The sequence below is a fragment of the Wallemia mellicola genome (assembly GCF_000263375.1).
Source record: "Wallemia mellicola CBS 633.66 unplaced genomic scaffold WALSEscaffold_23, whole genome shotgun sequence".
Lineage (NCBI taxonomy): Eukaryota > Fungi > Basidiomycota > Wallemiomycetes > Wallemiales > Wallemiaceae > Wallemia > Wallemia mellicola.
In genome coordinates this window covers 25,512-40,979 of record NW_006531980.1, presented here as the reverse complement: position 1 = coordinate 40,979, position 15,468 = coordinate 25,512, and the positions used below count along the sequence as shown (strand labels likewise).

Sequence of the window (15,468 nt, the reverse complement as noted above, 5' to 3'; positions counted from 1 at the left end):
CTCCACCTCGCATGCCAGCATTGACTAGTAATGCTTGAAGTGCTGCCTAGTGTTAGAATATATAAGAGTCACTGGCTATCGACATAACGACACGATCTGTCACTCGACTACGGCTTCAATTCAGATGGAGGTAAAGAATGCAGCTGTCATTCCTCTTTATAAACCATCTAAGTTTTGGTAGTTGATATAATTGACCTCGCCTGACGCTCGCCTAAAGAGCACTCATGCAGCTGGCGTTTCTCCGTACGATGACGCTTTTTGCTAGTTAGGTGCAGCAATTAAGGGTATATAATATGAATTGCTAGAAGAATAACCTCTTTTGGTGAATATAGCGATATATAGCAATATACTACTAAACGGTTAGGCCACGTCAGCTCCAATATCTACTATAATCACATTCGGTATAGATCAAATAGAGAATTACGCGATAAAATAGCGTGGATAAAAGAATAAATAAATATTAACATCTAATTTTCACTCGTTATCGAATTGAAACGCGGGTTCTCTACAAACTACCATCCGAATAAAGTAATAAAGCGAGATAATAGCAATTATTGATAATTAGCGGATATTTATTAAATTTACGCTATGACAGAAATTGATGATGAAGATATCTTGACGATACCTAAAAATATGGAAACGCTATCACTACCTTCATCTCCCAAGTCTAATGAGCCATTCTTTGGTTATAATTCAATTCTCAGCTCAGTTAACAAATCTAGCAGCCCTACTAAATCTCATTTATCCCCTTCCGTGGAGCCTTTTAACCCGACGCAGCGCAGCAATACCTCAGAGTTAAAAGGCTCACCGGACTCAGATGGACAGCCAGTTTTCAACTCAGTATTCATGCCACCACCTCCATTACCTATCTCGAACGTTACACGCAACAACAGCTTCAACAACCTTGCTGGATCTGATGACATTAGCACAATCTTCGTAGTCGGTTTCCCAGACGATATGACTGTAAGTAGATTTTTAGTACCATTATGACTCTAATAACTTTATTAGGAAAGAGAATTCCAAAATATGTTCATATTCAGTAGCGAGTTTGAAGCCGCCACACTTAAAATTCCTGCTAAAGAAGTTTTACCACCGCCACACAAAGATCCTTACACGTTGGCTAATATTCCAGCAACTGGTATTATGTCAGAAAGAGAGAACTCCTCCACTATCGATGAATCCGTCAACTTAAACATAACCGCAGCACAACAACTATCAGCTAGAAAGCAAACAATTGGTTTTGCTAAGTTCAGAACAAAGCAAGCAGCTTTAGATGCTAAAGATGTCCTTTCTGGTCGTAAAATCGATGGTGAAAGAGGATCTGTTTTGAAAGCCGAAATGGCAAAGAAGAATCTACATACAAGATCGAAGAATGCTGAGAATACTATGCAATCATCTCAATCTCAAGAAGGTATTCGCGTAAATCAACCGACATCAAATTCACTCAATTCTCAAAACTCAAACTCAAGTTTACTAGGGTCTTCAAATTCGGCGTGGGACGGTCCAAGATCTTCAGCTGTTTTTGAAGCATTTCATAATGCGACTAGTTCGCCCACTACTGCTTCAATTTGCTCACCAAATCAAGAAACATTATTTAGACCATTCGATACCGATCCTACACCACCTTCAAGTGCATTTGATCCATTTCAAAGTAGTAAATTTACTTTATCACCATCACACTCTCAATCCCGTACCCAAGAGCGTTCAAATTCTTCCACGTTATCCCCTCTAAATAACTTTGACGGTTATTCACCTACATTATATAATAATAACCAAGTTAGACCATTATCACCAAGGTCTTCATTAGATCCAAACTCAAATTCTGCATTTGTTAGTCAAAGTTTAGGTAGACGATTAAGCGCACTTGCTTTAGGGCATAATTTAGCTGGATCACAAGAAATCAGTAATAATCCATCATCCAGCCATATAGGCTTAGCATTAAATGATGTACAAGTTACAAAATCATCACCACCTTCACAATCAACAAATATTCAATCTTTGCATAGTCAATTACAACAACAGTCATCCCATCACGTTAATAGCTTAGCACCATTGAAGCCAACTAATCCTGCAGACCAAAATCCACCTTGTTCAACACTTTACGTCGGAAATCTTACAACACCACCACCATCGCAACCGGTTAGTTTATTAGAGGATGCTCTGCGAGCACTCTTTTCTAAGCAAGGTGGATTTAAGAGATTATCATTTAGACAAAAAGCTAATGGACCAATGTGCTTTGTTGAGGTAAGTGGAACATACTTTTACTTAAAATATTCACTAATAGAAATTATTATAGTTCGAAGATGTACAACTTGCTACAAAAACTTTACATGATTTATACGGAAACACGTTGAACGGATTAATTAGAGGTGGAATTAGGCTTTCTTATTCAAAGAATCCACTCGGGGTTAGGTCAAACCCAACGCCATCTAGTCAACAACCAACGCATTTGCATCAACAAGCACAATCAACACGTTAAATTACCTATTTTTAATAATCTTTTTTTATATTCAGTCTCGATTAAGGTTAATTGATTCTCTTAATGAGAGAATCACATTGTTTTTCTTTTAATAGACATTCAATCATCAAATTTATCAAATATTCACTCCCAATTAATCAAGTTGTCAATTTATTCAATTTAGTCAATTCAATCAAACTCGAGCGATACTTGTTACCAATTTAAGTTTTGTCTATTTTATATAACAGTTAATGCATTTTGTCGTATTTAATTAAAAAGAATGTTTCTGATGTGATGTTGGTATTTTAATGGTCTCATTTATAATATAGAAATTGATTGGGTAGCACACGAAAAGCGGAGAGTACATGTAGACAATAATACACGTAAACTTCAATTACCAGCTAATTCATTGATAGAATATTCACATTCTACTTTCATGCCAACTCATCAACACTCAACTCATCAAGTCAAAACAGCCAGAAGACAGCAAAGACATGGAAAATAGAGTGTTATAAGAGAGCGCTGACGGCACATGCAGTAGTGCAGCGCAAGGCCATCTTCCAATCAACCTGTGCAAGCAGTGAGGTCGAATGGACGCAGATAAAAATTAGATCGAACATTAGTCACATAAATTATGTGATCCAAGTTGTTCGAACTTGGAAGAACAGATACTACACTTGATCTAAGCCAAAAGGCCAGAGAGGATAAGGAATCAAGGAGTGATTTCCCTCAATTTTTATACTCGCGTGTGTGACTAGAAACTGAACTAAAAACGTGAAGAAACTAATGGAAAATATGTGATTATATAATTAAAATATTCTAGTAGATTTTCATTGACATGATTTACGTTTTATATATCTCTGCAGTCTTTTATTACCTTTCCCCTTTCTTGTAACTTTGGCTTTAGAAAATTTGATCGATAATATTGAAACATCTTAGAATCAAGAGAAAGCGATTGCATGTATTTAAATGCATTGTAATAATACTGATAGTATATTTTTTACATACAAAAGTTAGTCTTATCACAAAGGTATGACCTATTGTGTCATTAAAAGAAAATACGAAAGAATACAAATAACTGGTGACTAAATACAATAAATATTTATCAAGGATACTCTATAAAACAAAAAATGCTTTCAAAAAACATTAAATCTTTCATTGACAATTCTTCTTACTTGATAAGAACAACCACAATATGGTCGATAGCCATAAAATCAAGAATAAGATAAAGCGTGGTCAGATTGTCGAAGCTGCTAAGAAAGCTAAAGGGAAGAATAAATTAGAGAAACGTTTAAAAAACAAGAAAGAGGAGACTGAAGAAGAAGCAGAAGTTAGTTGATATACGATAGCAAGCTCTTTCCCTTATACTAACAATTTAATAGGAGCGGAGATCTAAGAATGTACCAAATACACTCGATAATACTAGAGAATTTGATGCTACAATCCCACAAGCACAGCCAGTGACTCAAGATAACGATCAAAGTCAGGAAGAACAACCTGATAACGGAGGTACTAGTGATGCGTTAGGAACAGATGATCCTGAATTAGCTTCTGATATAGCTAACGATGCGTTTGCTACGTATTTCACACCACAATTGGTCAATCCAGATGATCCAAACTCACCAATCAAACTTCCAAAGATTCTCATAACTACTAGCGTAGGAGCTGGTAAGAATAGTATAGAATTTTGCATGGATTTGACTTCTGTGCTGCCAAATTCTGAGTATGTAAAGAGAAGAGGTGGTAAAGGATATGAGATTGCTACAATTGCTGGATGGGCTAAGAAGAGGGATTATACCGATATGATGGTTATTAATGAAGATCACAAGACGCCAAGTAAGTAAAGTCAGTCCCGTAATAACTGAGTCTAATATAATCAGATGCTATAACACTTATGCACTTGCCATATGGTCCAACAGCATACTTTAAGCTTTCTTCAGTGAAACTTTCAAAAGCTATAACAGTGAGTATTTGACGTTATTAGTTATTTCATTGCTGACAACATTTTAGGGACACGCACGCCCAACCCCTCACCATCCAGAACTTGTTCTCAACAATTTTGCTACTAGACTAGGTCATACAGTTGGTAGAATGTTTCAAGCACTCTTTCCACCTGTTCCAGAATTTGAAGGTCGTCAAGTTGCTACATTTCACGTGCAGCGTGACTTTATTTTCTTTAGACGACATAGATATGCCTTCAAATCAACTGAGAAGACAGCTTTGCAAGAAATAGGGCCAAGGTTTACGCTTAAGTTGAGATGGATGAAGCGTGGTCTGCCATCTATTAAATATGAAGTTGATAATCGTCCAACAGAAGCACGTCTGGCTAATGCAGCAGACAACGATAATGGTAATGACGGATTTGAATTTCAATGGAAACCAGAACTTGAAACTAGTAGACGGAAATTTTTCCTTTAAGATTGTTTATAAACTCATTATTAGATTCATTATCATTATTACAAATTTAAGAATTTACAGAGATTGTGAGAAGTCCTAAATATTGACGTTCAGCTATTCGAATGGCCCATATACTAATATTTTCACTATTTGAGATTGATGCAGAGAAATCTAGAGTTGGTTGGCCAACTGCTGAGCACTTTTCAATTATAGTTTTCTTTTGTGAATCATTGAGAATAGTTTCAGAACTTTTTGGAAGTCTCTGAGCGATAGCGTCATCCTCAACTATGAGCGTGTAATTTAATTGGAGCTGATTAAGTATTAATCTAGCTATATCGTTAGGTGACCTATGCGCTATATCCTCATCACGGTCAACTGTTATTGTGAATGGGACGTCTCCAAAATCGTCTGTTTCAGAGTTGTGTCCAACGAGTAGAGAGGAGGAAGAAATTTCATCAGCTGAGTGTCTAGCTACTAATGCGAATTCTAAAAGCTGTTGCTTTCTAGTACTATCCAGCTTATTGTGACCTAGACTGAGTAATCCATCTTTGTCTACTGTGAGACTCGTCCTGCTTAAATCGTTTATACGGTTACTAGGAAGTATTTTAGATGGTGTATGGCTACATATGTATATTAATTACTTACATTGTGTTCTTTAGAAATTGATCGTTGATCGTCGTCATCAAAGAAGACAATATAAATATCTATTTAGATAATAACTAAAGATAAATCAACAAAAGAATCTATAAATAAACTTTTTTAACCTAACTAAAGTAAAAAGCGTCCTATACTCTTACTGACTAACTACTACGATGAATCGTTCTAAGCCAGACACAACGGAATACAAGAATCAGCAGGTTTGTTATGAATTATATAATAAATGACTTGTTAAAAGTATAATAGGATGCTTTTAAATCTCAAATTGAGGAAATACAGTTAAAATTACAAGCTGTCCGTCAGAAGATCAGCAATTCATCTGCTAATGGACCAGCCCAAGAGCGTAGAAAAGCTCTCTTTAATGAACTCAATGAGCTCAAGCTTCATCAGTCTGGTAATAACGCTAGCAGAGGAAAAGTCATCGATCGTATACGTGTCCTACAAGATTCAATGCAGAAGAAGGTATCAAATTAATCATTTTCATTGACTATTTACTAACGAAATACTCAGTTGAAAGATTTACAAGCTTCTAAATCAAAGATACCTTTCAAAACAGTTGACGCTATTGATGATAGAGTAACGTATGTAATATCCATACTATATAGACCATTTTTAACACTTCTATAGCTCCCTCGATGGTGAAATTGAATCAGGAACTTTACGTCTCGCTGATGAAAAGAGAGCACTTCAAGAAATCTCAAACTTGAGAAGGCATCGTAAGGTAGTTGAAGGATTCGCGCAACAACAACAAGCTATTGATGCTGATAGAGCTCAAATTGATGCTCTTAAGTTACACCTCGATGATCCTGAATCTAAAGCTTTGAATGACAAAGCAGAAGAAATCAAAAAAGGCTTGACTCAAGCGAAGGTTGAAATCGATCAAGCTCAGGCATCTAGACAAACTTTATTTGACCAGCGTAACAAATTACAAGCTGATTTGGACGCTGTATATGCAGAAAAGCGCGAACACAATGAAAAACATCGTGAAACTATGGATGCTTACTACCAAAAAGTAAACGAGGATAAAGCGAGACGCGCACAAAGAGCTAAAGAAGAAAGAGAAATTGAAGAAGCTCAAAAAGCAAAAGTACTAGCTGAGCAGATACGTGAAGATGCTAAGCTACCAGGTAAGTTCTTCCGTTTTAGACCCGGCAACCAGTATTTCTGACGACCAATAGCCTTCGAAGCGCAAATCCAAGACTGTCAAACACTGATCGATCAGTTTGCTAGAATAGGTGGACTTCAAACCTCATCTCAAGCCAAGGAAGACGATGGACAACCATCAAACGGATTCGGACAACATAATATCCGTCAAGTTGAGGACCAAATTCCAGCTGGCACAGTTCTCAAGAAGAAGAACCAAGAGGATGATGACGCATACTTTGTCGGTGGTGCGAAATCGAAGAAGAAGGCTGGTAAGAAGACGGCCGCTAATGGCTCATCGGAAGACAAGCTGAATGTACCACTTGCTACCCTTACAGCACTTATGGGACTCTCAATTCCACCGCCAAAGTCACAGTCAGAGATCCAAACTACGGTCGAAAGCTTGGAGATCAAGAAAGCATGGTATGAAGCGAACCAAGCGAAGCAAACGAAGGAGAATGTGGAAAAGGCAGAGAAAGAGATTGAGAAGCTCTTCGCGAAGAAGAAAGTAGAGAAGGCATAAAGGATAAAGTTTTGTAAATAAAAGAACGATATATGAATAGATGAATGTGGATAAAGGTTAAATAATGTTGGATACAAGCGAATCCTCGACGTGTAGTACGCACATCGAATGAATTGTAAGCATCCATTAATCTATACGAAGCCAATTAGCTATTCCATCATGGAGTACTCTAGAGAACAGCTGGTATTTTTCGTAATGAATGTAAGATAAGAAGAAGTGAATTAGAATTTCGTCTGAATTTATAATTTTTAAAATTTTTGATTGCGAGCTGCCCTTGTCAGTGTTTGCGAAATTCTCTTATTGAGAGACGCTGAAGAAGTGAGAAATAACCAAAGAAATAAATAAATAACTAACGAATTATAACAGTGTCAACCACTACCAACAACCTCCGCGTTGGCTTGAACAAGGGTTTCCCAACCACTCAGCTCCCAAAGCGTGTCAAGCCATCACACAGAAAGGGTGCAAACTCTGAGCGTGGTCGCTTGGTAAAGGGTGTTGTTCGTGAAGTTGCTGGTTTCGCTCCATACGAAAAGCGTGTCATGGAGTTGATCCGTAACTCAAAGGTCTGATTTTATACAGAGAGAAGAACTTCCGCTAACGATTCACAGGACAAGAAGGCTCGTAAGCTCACCAAGAAGCGTCTTGGCACTCTCCGTCGTGCTAAGGGCAAGGTTGAAGAGCTCTCAACTGTCATCCAAGAAGCTCGTACCAAGGGTACCAACTAAACTATTTCAAGAATCAACCAGGCGTAGTGAATGTACTCTTTACATGCATCTCTTATGACGGAAATTTTATTTCGTTTGCCATTCTTAACAGTCTATTAGATTCTATTACAGTCAGTCTATCACATACAGTTTATTTTCAAATTAGAATTGTATATTGTCTTTTTATGAGGACATTCGTTAAGCAAGAAACATTATTCAAGGAATTGAAATTCGTTGCGTGTCGATAATTTACATCTTAGCTTGGCTAAGGTCAGTAACTGGCCATTTGTAGTTGCTTGGTGTACGCTTGTATCCAAATCTGGTTTGGAAGTCTTCAACACCCTTTGGACCTCTTGTACCATACTCGTATGAGTCCGGTGTTGGTTTCTCACCTGTTGATATCTTAATTATCTCTTATCAAAGTTTTAAATTATCACTTACCACCGTTCTTACCTTCAATCCAGTGAAGGATTGGAGTAAAGATCTTCCATGCAGTGTCAAGCTCATCATCACGAACAAAGTTTGAGTGATCGCCATTAAGTGCGTCAAGCAATAATGATTCATAAGCTTCTGGAATGACGGCCTTCTCAAATCTATCCTTATATGTTAAATCTAATTCAGTTGGTAATGCTGACATTTGTAAACCAGGAACTTTTGTGTTTGTTTTCAAGTAGATTGCTTCAGATGGTTGAATTCTGATAACTAATTCATCTCTTGGTATATCAGAGAAGATACCTGAAGTAACATCCTTGAATTGAATTCTAATTTCAACTTTACCTTCATTCAAAGCTTTACCTGCTTTAAGGATGAATGGTACGCCTTCCCAGCGTGGGTTGTTAATGTGTAATGCGACGGCAGCGAAGGTTGGACAGTTAGAATCTTTTGGTACAGTTTCATCCTCTTTGTAGCCTGGTTTATCATTTCCAGCAACGTACTGACCAAGTAAGGTTTCATCAGGCTTAATTGGTGGGATCGTACGTAAGACTTTGACCTTTTCATCACGGATATCTTCTGAAGAGAACGAAACCGGTCTCTCCATTGTAATTAAAGAGAGGACTTGCATTAAGTGATTTTGAAGAATGTCACGAATGATGTTAAATTCATCAAAGTAACCACCGCGACCCTCTGTACCAAATGGTTCCTTAAATGTAATTTGGACGTTATCAACAGAGTTTTTATGGAATTGATTATCAAGGAAGACGTTTGCGAAACGTAAAACAAGTAAGTTTTTAACCATTTCTTTACCAAGGTAGTGGTCAATGCGGAAGATTTCCTCTTCTGACCAGTTAGCCTTGATAGAGTTCATTAACTGTTGTGAAGACTCTGTGTCCTTTCCGAATGGCTTTTCTACGATTAATCTGTTTGTACCTGATTCTGAGTAGCAGAATTTACGTAAGCCTTCAGATACCGAACCGAAAACGCTAGGTGGAAGAGCGAGCTGTAGGGTGTGTATGTTAAGATTATTTGTTATGATTTAAGCTGCTCGTAAACTTACGTAAAAGAGACTAAATATATCGATTAGCTAATAATAGGACGGGATCTCCGAAAATGAACTCACCGATTAGCTTTTTTACCAGAAGAAGCGTTGTTCTTTTCAGCATTTGTGAGGTTATCGTTGAGGTTTTTAAATGAATCTTCACCGTCGTATCCGCCAGATACATAGGTTAAACCTGATTTGAACTCCTCTAATAACTTCTTAGATTCTGTATCTTTTTCATCAATTTTGATGTATGCAGTAACCTTGTCATGGAATTCATCATTTGTCATCTTAGAACGAGCATATCCGAGGATACGAGTGTCCTTTGGTAGAAGGTTCATCTTACGGAGACCGAAGAGAGCTGGGAAAGTCTATTGAATAGAAAGTTAATGTTTAGCGCTGTGTATCTTATATACAGGGAAGTATCTCACCTTCTTCTTTGCTAAATCACCTGAAGCGCCGAAAACTGAATCGGAGATGAGTAATTCAAGTAAATAACAGAATGATTGACTAACCAACGATTGAAGTGTTATCTTTGAGTTGTTCGTAATGCGAAGACATCTTTTTACTCTTGAAAGTTTCTAATCAAGTTCTCTTAGTCAAGCATTCGGCTTAGCCAAACGATGACGATAATAATCAATAATCAAAAATTATGATATAATTAATTATTTTAATTATTTTACTTAAATTTAGTATCATTATTTATCTATCTCCCCTTTGATCGCTTTATCTCTTAAAAGAAAATTTTCATCAACCATCTCATGTAAATTACGATATTTGAATTTGTATCTAAGAAGTGTTATAACATATAATATTAATAACATTTTTAAAATATTTTATCTGCTTTATCTTTTAATTACACCCTCTATCACGCACTTTAATCAGGACCCTCACCACGAACCTCTCACGGCCAATAAATTCTTATATAAATCGCTCGTTAAAGAATTATTAGCTATTTAACTACAGTTAGTTATTATATTTACTATTTCTCTACTCTCACTCAACTCATCTCTAGAGATCTACAATGGCAGATAGTAACTCATCTCAACACAATCCAAAGAATAGGAGAACTCCTAGACATGACAGACGTCAATCTACACAGCTTTATAACCCTGACGATAATAGTTAGTCGTCAATTTTTCTTATGTACACATACTAACAACACAATATAGCACACTCAAGTTTAGATATGCCACCTCTACCTGTACAAAATCAACAGCGTAATAATAATGGTCATCGCAAAACTGCGTCTATGAACCCGAACCCACAAGATCGTAATCGTCGTAAGAATCTAGCGCCTAGATTCCAAGAAGACCAAGTCGAAGCTGAAGGCGAGGTCGACAGCTATGGCACACTCAATCAGAACTTCCAATTCGGTGCTAAGCGTCGTACAACTCCAAATTCTATTTCATTCAGCAACCACACCCCGTCGCAGTCACTTGGCGGAGGTAACTACGGTCATCCACTTAATAATATGACTCCAGAACAACTTCTGATTCAACAACAAATTGAAGCTTTACAACATCAACAGAGAGCTCTCATTCAAAATCAATCTCAATTCGTACAACAATACGATCAGCAAACTTTAAACTCTAGAATGAATACGGCAGGTGCCAACAATCACCGTCGTATACAATCTCAACAGGTTCCTAATATGAGATCACCTAACTTCGGTCAATACTCACCGCAATCTTCTTCACTTTACAACCCACAGTCTCCTCAAATGAAGAATATTCCAAAAGGACATGGTAGACGTCACTCTGTTAACGTCTCAAAAGTTACACAAGATTTAGATAACTTTTCTTTCCCACCAAAGAATCCTAATAGCGGTAATATCCCTCCAGGCCATGCGAGAAGGATTAGTACCGGACAAGGTTAGTAAATTACCTTCTTTTCATTGAAATTTTATTAACTCAGTTACAGCGATTCAGCAACCAGTTGCTATAAATAGCCAAAGCGGCGTTCCTGACCTGGCACAAGCTCAATCTCAATTAGCTTCATTAGCTCAATTTCGTGTCGGAGTTGGTGCGGGTGGTCACAATAGAGCTCAATCTTTTGCTTTCCCTAATGCTTTTCAAAATATGGTTGCCGCTGCTTCTTTATCTGCCGCACTTGGCGGTAATCAAATGGGTAAATTTGACAATGGTATAAATTACGCTTTACAACAACAACAAGCTTTTAATTTACAATTACAACAACCAGGTGGTCAAGGTGGTCCACAGCGCAAATCTTTATTCGCACCGTACCTTCCACAAGCAAGTTTACCACCTTTACTTACAGCTGGTAAATTAGTTGTTGGTATGTTACGTGTCAACAAACGTAATAGATCAGATGCCTATATTTCAACTGAAGTTTTAGATGCTGATGTCTACATTTGCGGTAGTAAAGATCGTAATCGTGCATTAGAAGGTGATATTGTCGCAGTCGAATTATTAAACGTTGACGAAGTTTGGGGTACAAAGAAAGAAAAGGAAGAAAAGAAGAGACGTAAAGAAGAGAATGCTCAATATGATGCTTTGCGTGCTATTAATCCATCAATTGAAACTAAACAACAAGCTAAAAACAGAGATGATGTTGAAGTTGAAGGTCAAGGTTTGTTCTTGATTGCAGATGAAGAAGTTACCGATGAACAAAAGCCAAAATACGCTGGACATGTTGTTGCGATTGTTGAACGTATGCCGGGTCAATTATTCTCAGGTACACTTGGTATTTTAAGACCAAGTTCAGCGGCAACCAAAGAAAAGCAAGATGCCGAAAGACGTGAGCGTGAAGGTGGTATACCACAAGCTCAAGAGAAACCAACTCAGAAACCAAAGATCGTTTGGTTTAAACCAACTGATAAGAGAGTACCACTTATTGCGATTCCAACTGAACAAGCTCCAAAAGATTTCTTGGAAAAGAGTGAAGACTATCAAAATGAGATATTCGTTGCTTGCATTAAACGTTGGCCAATTACTTCATTACATCCATTTGGTACTTTAGTTGAAAAGCTTGGTACAATTGGTGATGTTGAAGTTGAAACTAGTGCTTTATTAAAGGATTCCAACGCTTGCTTCTCTGAAGATTTCTCAGAAAATGTACTCAAATGTTTACCTTCACTTCCTTGGTCAATTCCTGAACAAGAATATATGAATAGAAGAGATCTGAGAAACGAAAGAACGTTCACGATTGATCCTGACACAGCAAAAGATTTGGATGATGCTGTTTCGATCAAATTAAACGAGGATGGTACATATGATATAACAGTTTCAATTGCAGACGTTAGTTACTTTATTAAACCAAATTCTGCATTAGATAAAGATGCGAGGAAGAGAGCTACCAGTGTTTATCTAGTTCAAAGAGCTGTACCAATGCTTCCTTCAGTTTTATCAAGTGACTTATGTTCTTTATTACCTGATAAAGAAAGATTAGCATTTTCTGTCACATTTACAATGACGAAAGACGCTAAAGTTATTAAAACTTGGTATGGACGTACAATTATTAAATCTTGCGCTCAGTTAAGTTATCAAAATGCTCAAAATGTGATTGAAGGAAAATCATTAGATGCCGCTAAAGAAAAATTAAGTGATTTGCATTCAAGTGATGAAATCGAAGGTGATATTAAGGTATTGTTTGATTTATCAAGGAAATTACGTCAACGTAGATTTGATAATGGTGCATTAAAAATTGATTCTATGAAATTGTCTTTCCAACTCGATGATAATGGCGTTCCAATTGATTGTGTGGCATATCAATCAAGAGAAGCAAATAATTTAATTGAAGAATTTATGTTATTGACGAATATGTCGGTTGCATCACAAATTGCAGTTAATTTACCTGAACAATCTTTATTAAGACGTCATGAAGATCCAATTGATAGAAAATTGGAAGGATTTAAAGAAAGGGCAAAAGATTTAGGATTTGACATGGATATTTCATCATCAGGAGCACTACAAAAGTCATTTTCTGATATTAAGGATAAGGAAGCTAGTAGTATGTTACAAGTTTTGGCTGTAAAAGGAATGTGTAGGGCAAAATACTTCTGTTCAGGTGCAATCGATATTAGTGCATACAAACATTATGCATTGAATGTACCATTGTACACACACTTTACATCGCCAATTAGAAGATATGCTGATGTAATTGTTCACCGTCAATTAGATACAGTGTTACAATTTGGTGAAGATGCAGAGAATAAATTTGGTACAGGTGAAAGAGAAACTATTGCAAAGATTGCTCAACAATGTAATATAAAGAAGGATGCTTCAAAGCAAGCACAAGAGAGCTCACAACATTTATACTTATGTTTGTTGATTTCAGATTTAACTAGAAGATATGGACCTGTTGTTAGGCAAGCAACAGTTATTGGCGTTTTGGATAGAGCATTTGATGTTTTAGTTAATGATATGGGTATTGAAAAGAGAGTACATGTCGATAAGATTCCTGTTGATAATAGCGAATTCAACGAGGAAGAGAAGACTTTAGATTTATATTGGAAGAATGGTGTCGATGTTATCTCTTGGTTAGCAGATAATAGCTCAGATAGTCATCTTAGAAGAATACAAGAGATGGCATCTAAGCATGCGCCTTCACATATGACATCCAGATCAACACAAGATGAATCAGCATTATTTGATGACGATGATGAGGAAGACGATGATGAAGACGAAGATAATGGAATTCCTAATGACACTAACGATAATGACAACATTCAAACAGTTCAACACATGAAATCTAAACAAGTTTATGAACCTAAATATCAGAATGTTAGAATTGATAATGGAAATTACATACAAACTATAAAGGAAAGAATGACCGTTGATGTAAGTCGTGAGAGTTTTTGGAAATACTTTGTTAACAACTTCATACAGATAATTGTTACAGCAGACTTTTCAGCATCCCCACCTATTTTGAAATGCTACTGTGGTAATCCATTTGCATAACAGGATTATCAATTAATATGAAAACTCTAAGATTTCTTTTCCTTTTTTATTTTTCGAAATACAATTTTGTTAATGATTAATTACAAATCAATGATTTTTCACTTTTTTTTCACTTTTGACGAGATAATCCATATAGATTCTCCAAAATGGGAAAGCAATTGCTGCTATAAGTAAGTAAAAGGTATCAATTAAGATATTGTTAGTTGGTGATGCACCTCTACTTATATTCTTGATGAGACTTCCTACAAAGTCTGATGTAATTTGATATTCGTCTTTATCTATACCTTTTAGTAGAGCGATTGCACATTCCTGCGGTGTTAAACCATCTGCAGCACCCTCAATTTTCTTTGTAAGTGCAGGTTTAGTTTCATTTTCAGTTTCATAACCTGGTGTATATATTGTTCCTGGGAAATAAACATGTGTACGAATATCGTAGAGTTGTAACTCTGTTCTAAGGGTATCGCCTAAACCTCTAATCGCATGTTTAGAAGGAGTATAAGAAGAGTAACCTGGAAGACCTAATGGGAAACCAAGGACTGATGAAACGAGAGTCACATGTGAGTCTTTAATACCATCTTGTATAATTATTGAGGTTGCAGCCTTGAAGACTCTGGTTAGTAAGTTAAAAAAGTAAACAGTCGAATAATCACCTTAACAGTCCACAAGGCGGAATAATAATTGGTTTGCATATCTTTCATGAAATTATCTACTGACATTTCTGCAAACCATCCAGGTGTTGAACATCCTGCACAACAGAAGATCATTGAAGGTGTCTCACCGGAATCTCTCTTGGCTTTATTTAAAGCAGAAATCGTCTGAGAATAGTCCGATAGATCTGCTATCGTATATCCAATATATTGATCATCGTAAACTTTATATTTCTGCAGATATATTTAGATAACATCATAAAATAAAAGTGTCAGAACGCACTGTCAATTCATCTACTGCCTTGGATAGTTTTGATTTATTCCTTGCACAAATTGTTACGTTACTTCCACGCTTTATTAATTCAATTGCAGTTGATAATCCTAAACCTTGTGAACCACCAGTAACGAATGAGTGCTAAATGAAGCTAGTTAGTGAAAGAAATATCACATGTAATAAAATGTCAACCTTTTTATCATAATTAACAATATTTTTCGTTATCATCACTAATAATTTTTGATTTTCTCGAGTCAAAAATAAAA

The 15,468-nt window shown here is 36.5% G+C and overlaps 8 protein-coding genes across 8 annotated transcripts; 5 read left to right on the top strand and 3 right to left on the bottom strand.

The window, feature by feature from the left end:
* Window positions 1–243: 243 nt before the first annotated feature.
* WALSEDRAFT_61284 (hypothetical protein) lies at window positions 244–2,689 on the top strand. Its single transcript, XM_006960061.1, has 3 exons — window positions 244–963; window positions 1,009–2,244; window positions 2,297–2,689. Exons 1-3 carry the CDS (start codon window positions 589–591, stop codon window positions 2,477–2,479), a joined length of 1,794 nt encoding a protein of 597 aa, XP_006960123.1. The 5' UTR covers window positions 244–588; the 3' UTR covers window positions 2,480–2,689.
* Window positions 2,690–3,653: 964 nt separating this feature from the next.
* On the top strand, window positions 3,654–4,921 carry WALSEDRAFT_48488 (Brix-domain-containing protein; the record flags this gene model as incomplete). The annotated part of the gene is made up of 4 exons (XM_006960060.1): window positions 3,654–3,788; window positions 3,841–4,294; window positions 4,339–4,421; window positions 4,469–4,921. 4 exons carry the CDS (start codon window positions 3,654–3,656, stop codon window positions 4,874–4,876), a joined length of 1,080 nt encoding a protein of 359 aa, XP_006960122.1. The 3' UTR covers window positions 4,877–4,921.
* Window positions 4,904–5,538, bottom strand: WALSEDRAFT_70314 (hypothetical protein; the record flags this gene model as incomplete). Its single annotated transcript, XM_006960059.1, has 2 exons — window positions 4,904–5,448; window positions 5,501–5,538. The coding sequence occupies 2 exons, from the start codon at window positions 5,536–5,538 to the stop codon at window positions 4,923–4,925; spliced, it is 564 nt and encodes a 187-aa protein (XP_006960121.1). The 3' UTR covers window positions 4,904–4,922.
* Window positions 5,539–5,667: 129 nt separating this feature from the next.
* Window positions 5,668–7,178, top strand: WALSEDRAFT_65976 (hypothetical protein; the record flags this gene model as incomplete). Its single annotated transcript, XM_006960058.1, has 5 exons — window positions 5,668–5,712; window positions 5,759–5,974; window positions 6,023–6,093; window positions 6,140–6,639; window positions 6,691–7,178. The coding sequence occupies 5 exons, from the start codon at window positions 5,668–5,670 to the stop codon at window positions 7,176–7,178; spliced, it is 1,320 nt and encodes a 439-aa protein (XP_006960120.1).
* A 281-nt stretch (window positions 7,179–7,459) lies between these two features.
* On the top strand, window positions 7,460–7,967 carry WALSEDRAFT_61283 (60S ribosomal protein L36-B). The gene is made up of 3 exons (XM_006960057.1): window positions 7,460–7,496; window positions 7,545–7,741; window positions 7,787–7,967. Coding segments are annotated over exons 1-3 (315 nt in total). The 5' UTR covers window positions 7,460–7,495; the 3' UTR covers window positions 7,904–7,967.
* Window positions 7,968–8,131: 164 nt separating this feature from the next.
* Window positions 8,132–9,920, bottom strand: WALSEDRAFT_21689 (glucose-6-phosphate 1-dehydrogenase; the record flags this gene model as incomplete). Its single annotated transcript, XM_006960056.1, has 6 exons — window positions 8,132–8,274; window positions 8,324–9,320; window positions 9,378–9,387; window positions 9,441–9,730; window positions 9,791–9,825; window positions 9,875–9,920. 6 exons carry the CDS (start codon window positions 9,918–9,920, stop codon window positions 8,132–8,134), a joined length of 1,521 nt encoding a protein of 506 aa, XP_006960118.1.
* A 335-nt stretch (window positions 9,921–10,255) lies between these two features.
* Window positions 10,256–15,446, top strand: WALSEDRAFT_61282 (RNB-domain-containing protein). The gene is made up of 8 exons (XM_006960055.1): window positions 10,256–10,324; window positions 10,375–10,483; window positions 10,532–11,233; window positions 11,283–14,161; window positions 14,210–14,881; window positions 14,932–15,162; window positions 15,212–15,343; window positions 15,395–15,446. Exons 2-5 carry the CDS (start codon window positions 10,384–10,386, stop codon window positions 14,279–14,281), a joined length of 3,753 nt encoding a protein of 1,250 aa, XP_006960117.1. The 5' UTR covers window positions 10,256–10,324; window positions 10,375–10,383; the 3' UTR covers window positions 14,282–14,881; window positions 14,932–15,162; window positions 15,212–15,343; window positions 15,395–15,446.
* On the bottom strand, window positions 14,270–15,446 carry WALSEDRAFT_40785 (oxidoreductase). The gene is made up of 4 exons (XM_006960054.1): window positions 15,395–15,446; window positions 15,212–15,343; window positions 14,932–15,162; window positions 14,270–14,881 (listed from the first exon to the last, which is right to left on the bottom strand). The coding sequence occupies exons 1-4, from the start codon at window positions 15,428–15,430 to the stop codon at window positions 14,369–14,371; spliced, it is 912 nt and encodes a 303-aa protein (XP_006960116.1). The 5' UTR covers window positions 15,431–15,446; the 3' UTR covers window positions 14,270–14,368.
* Window positions 15,447–15,468: the final 22 nt, after the last annotated feature.

Excerpts from the sequence above, each read along its gene's own strand:
- WALSEDRAFT_61284 (XM_006960061.1), top strand. The coding sequence starts at position 589 with ATGACAGAAATTGATGATGAAGATATCTTGACGATACCTAAAAATATG. Across the intron at positions 964-1,008 it reads GTTTCCCAGACGATATGACT|GAAAGAGAATTCCAAAATAT; the intron begins GTAAGTAGATTT and ends TAACTTTATTAG. Across the intron at positions 2,245-2,296 it reads GACCAATGTGCTTTGTTGAG|TTCGAAGATGTACAACTTGC; the intron begins GTAAGTGGAACA and ends AAATTATTATAG.
- WALSEDRAFT_61283 (XM_006960057.1), top strand. Across the intron at positions 7,742-7,786 it reads AGTTGATCCGTAACTCAAAG|GACAAGAAGGCTCGTAAGCT; the intron begins GTCTGATTTTAT and ends AACGATTCACAG.
- WALSEDRAFT_61282 (XM_006960055.1), top strand. The coding sequence starts at position 10,384 with ATGGCAGATAGTAACTCATCTCAACACAATCCAAAGAATAGGAGAACT. Across the intron at positions 10,484-10,531 it reads TTATAACCCTGACGATAATA|CACACTCAAGTTTAGATATG; the intron begins GTTAGTCGTCAA and ends AACACAATATAG. Across the intron at positions 11,234-11,282 it reads AAGGATTAGTACCGGACAAG|CGATTCAGCAACCAGTTGCT; the intron begins GTTAGTAAATTA and ends ACTCAGTTACAG.
- WALSEDRAFT_40785 (XM_006960054.1), bottom strand. The coding sequence starts at position 15,430 with ATGATAACGAAAAATATTGTTAATTATGATAAAAAG. Across the intron at positions 15,344-15,394 it reads TTGTTAATTATGATAAAAAG|CACTCATTCGTTACTGGTGG; the intron begins GTTGACATTTTA and ends AGCTTCATTTAG. Across the intron at positions 14,882-14,931 it reads CCGCCTTGTGGACTGTTAAG|GCTGCAACCTCAATAATTAT; the intron begins GTGATTATTCGA and ends AGAGTCTTCAAG.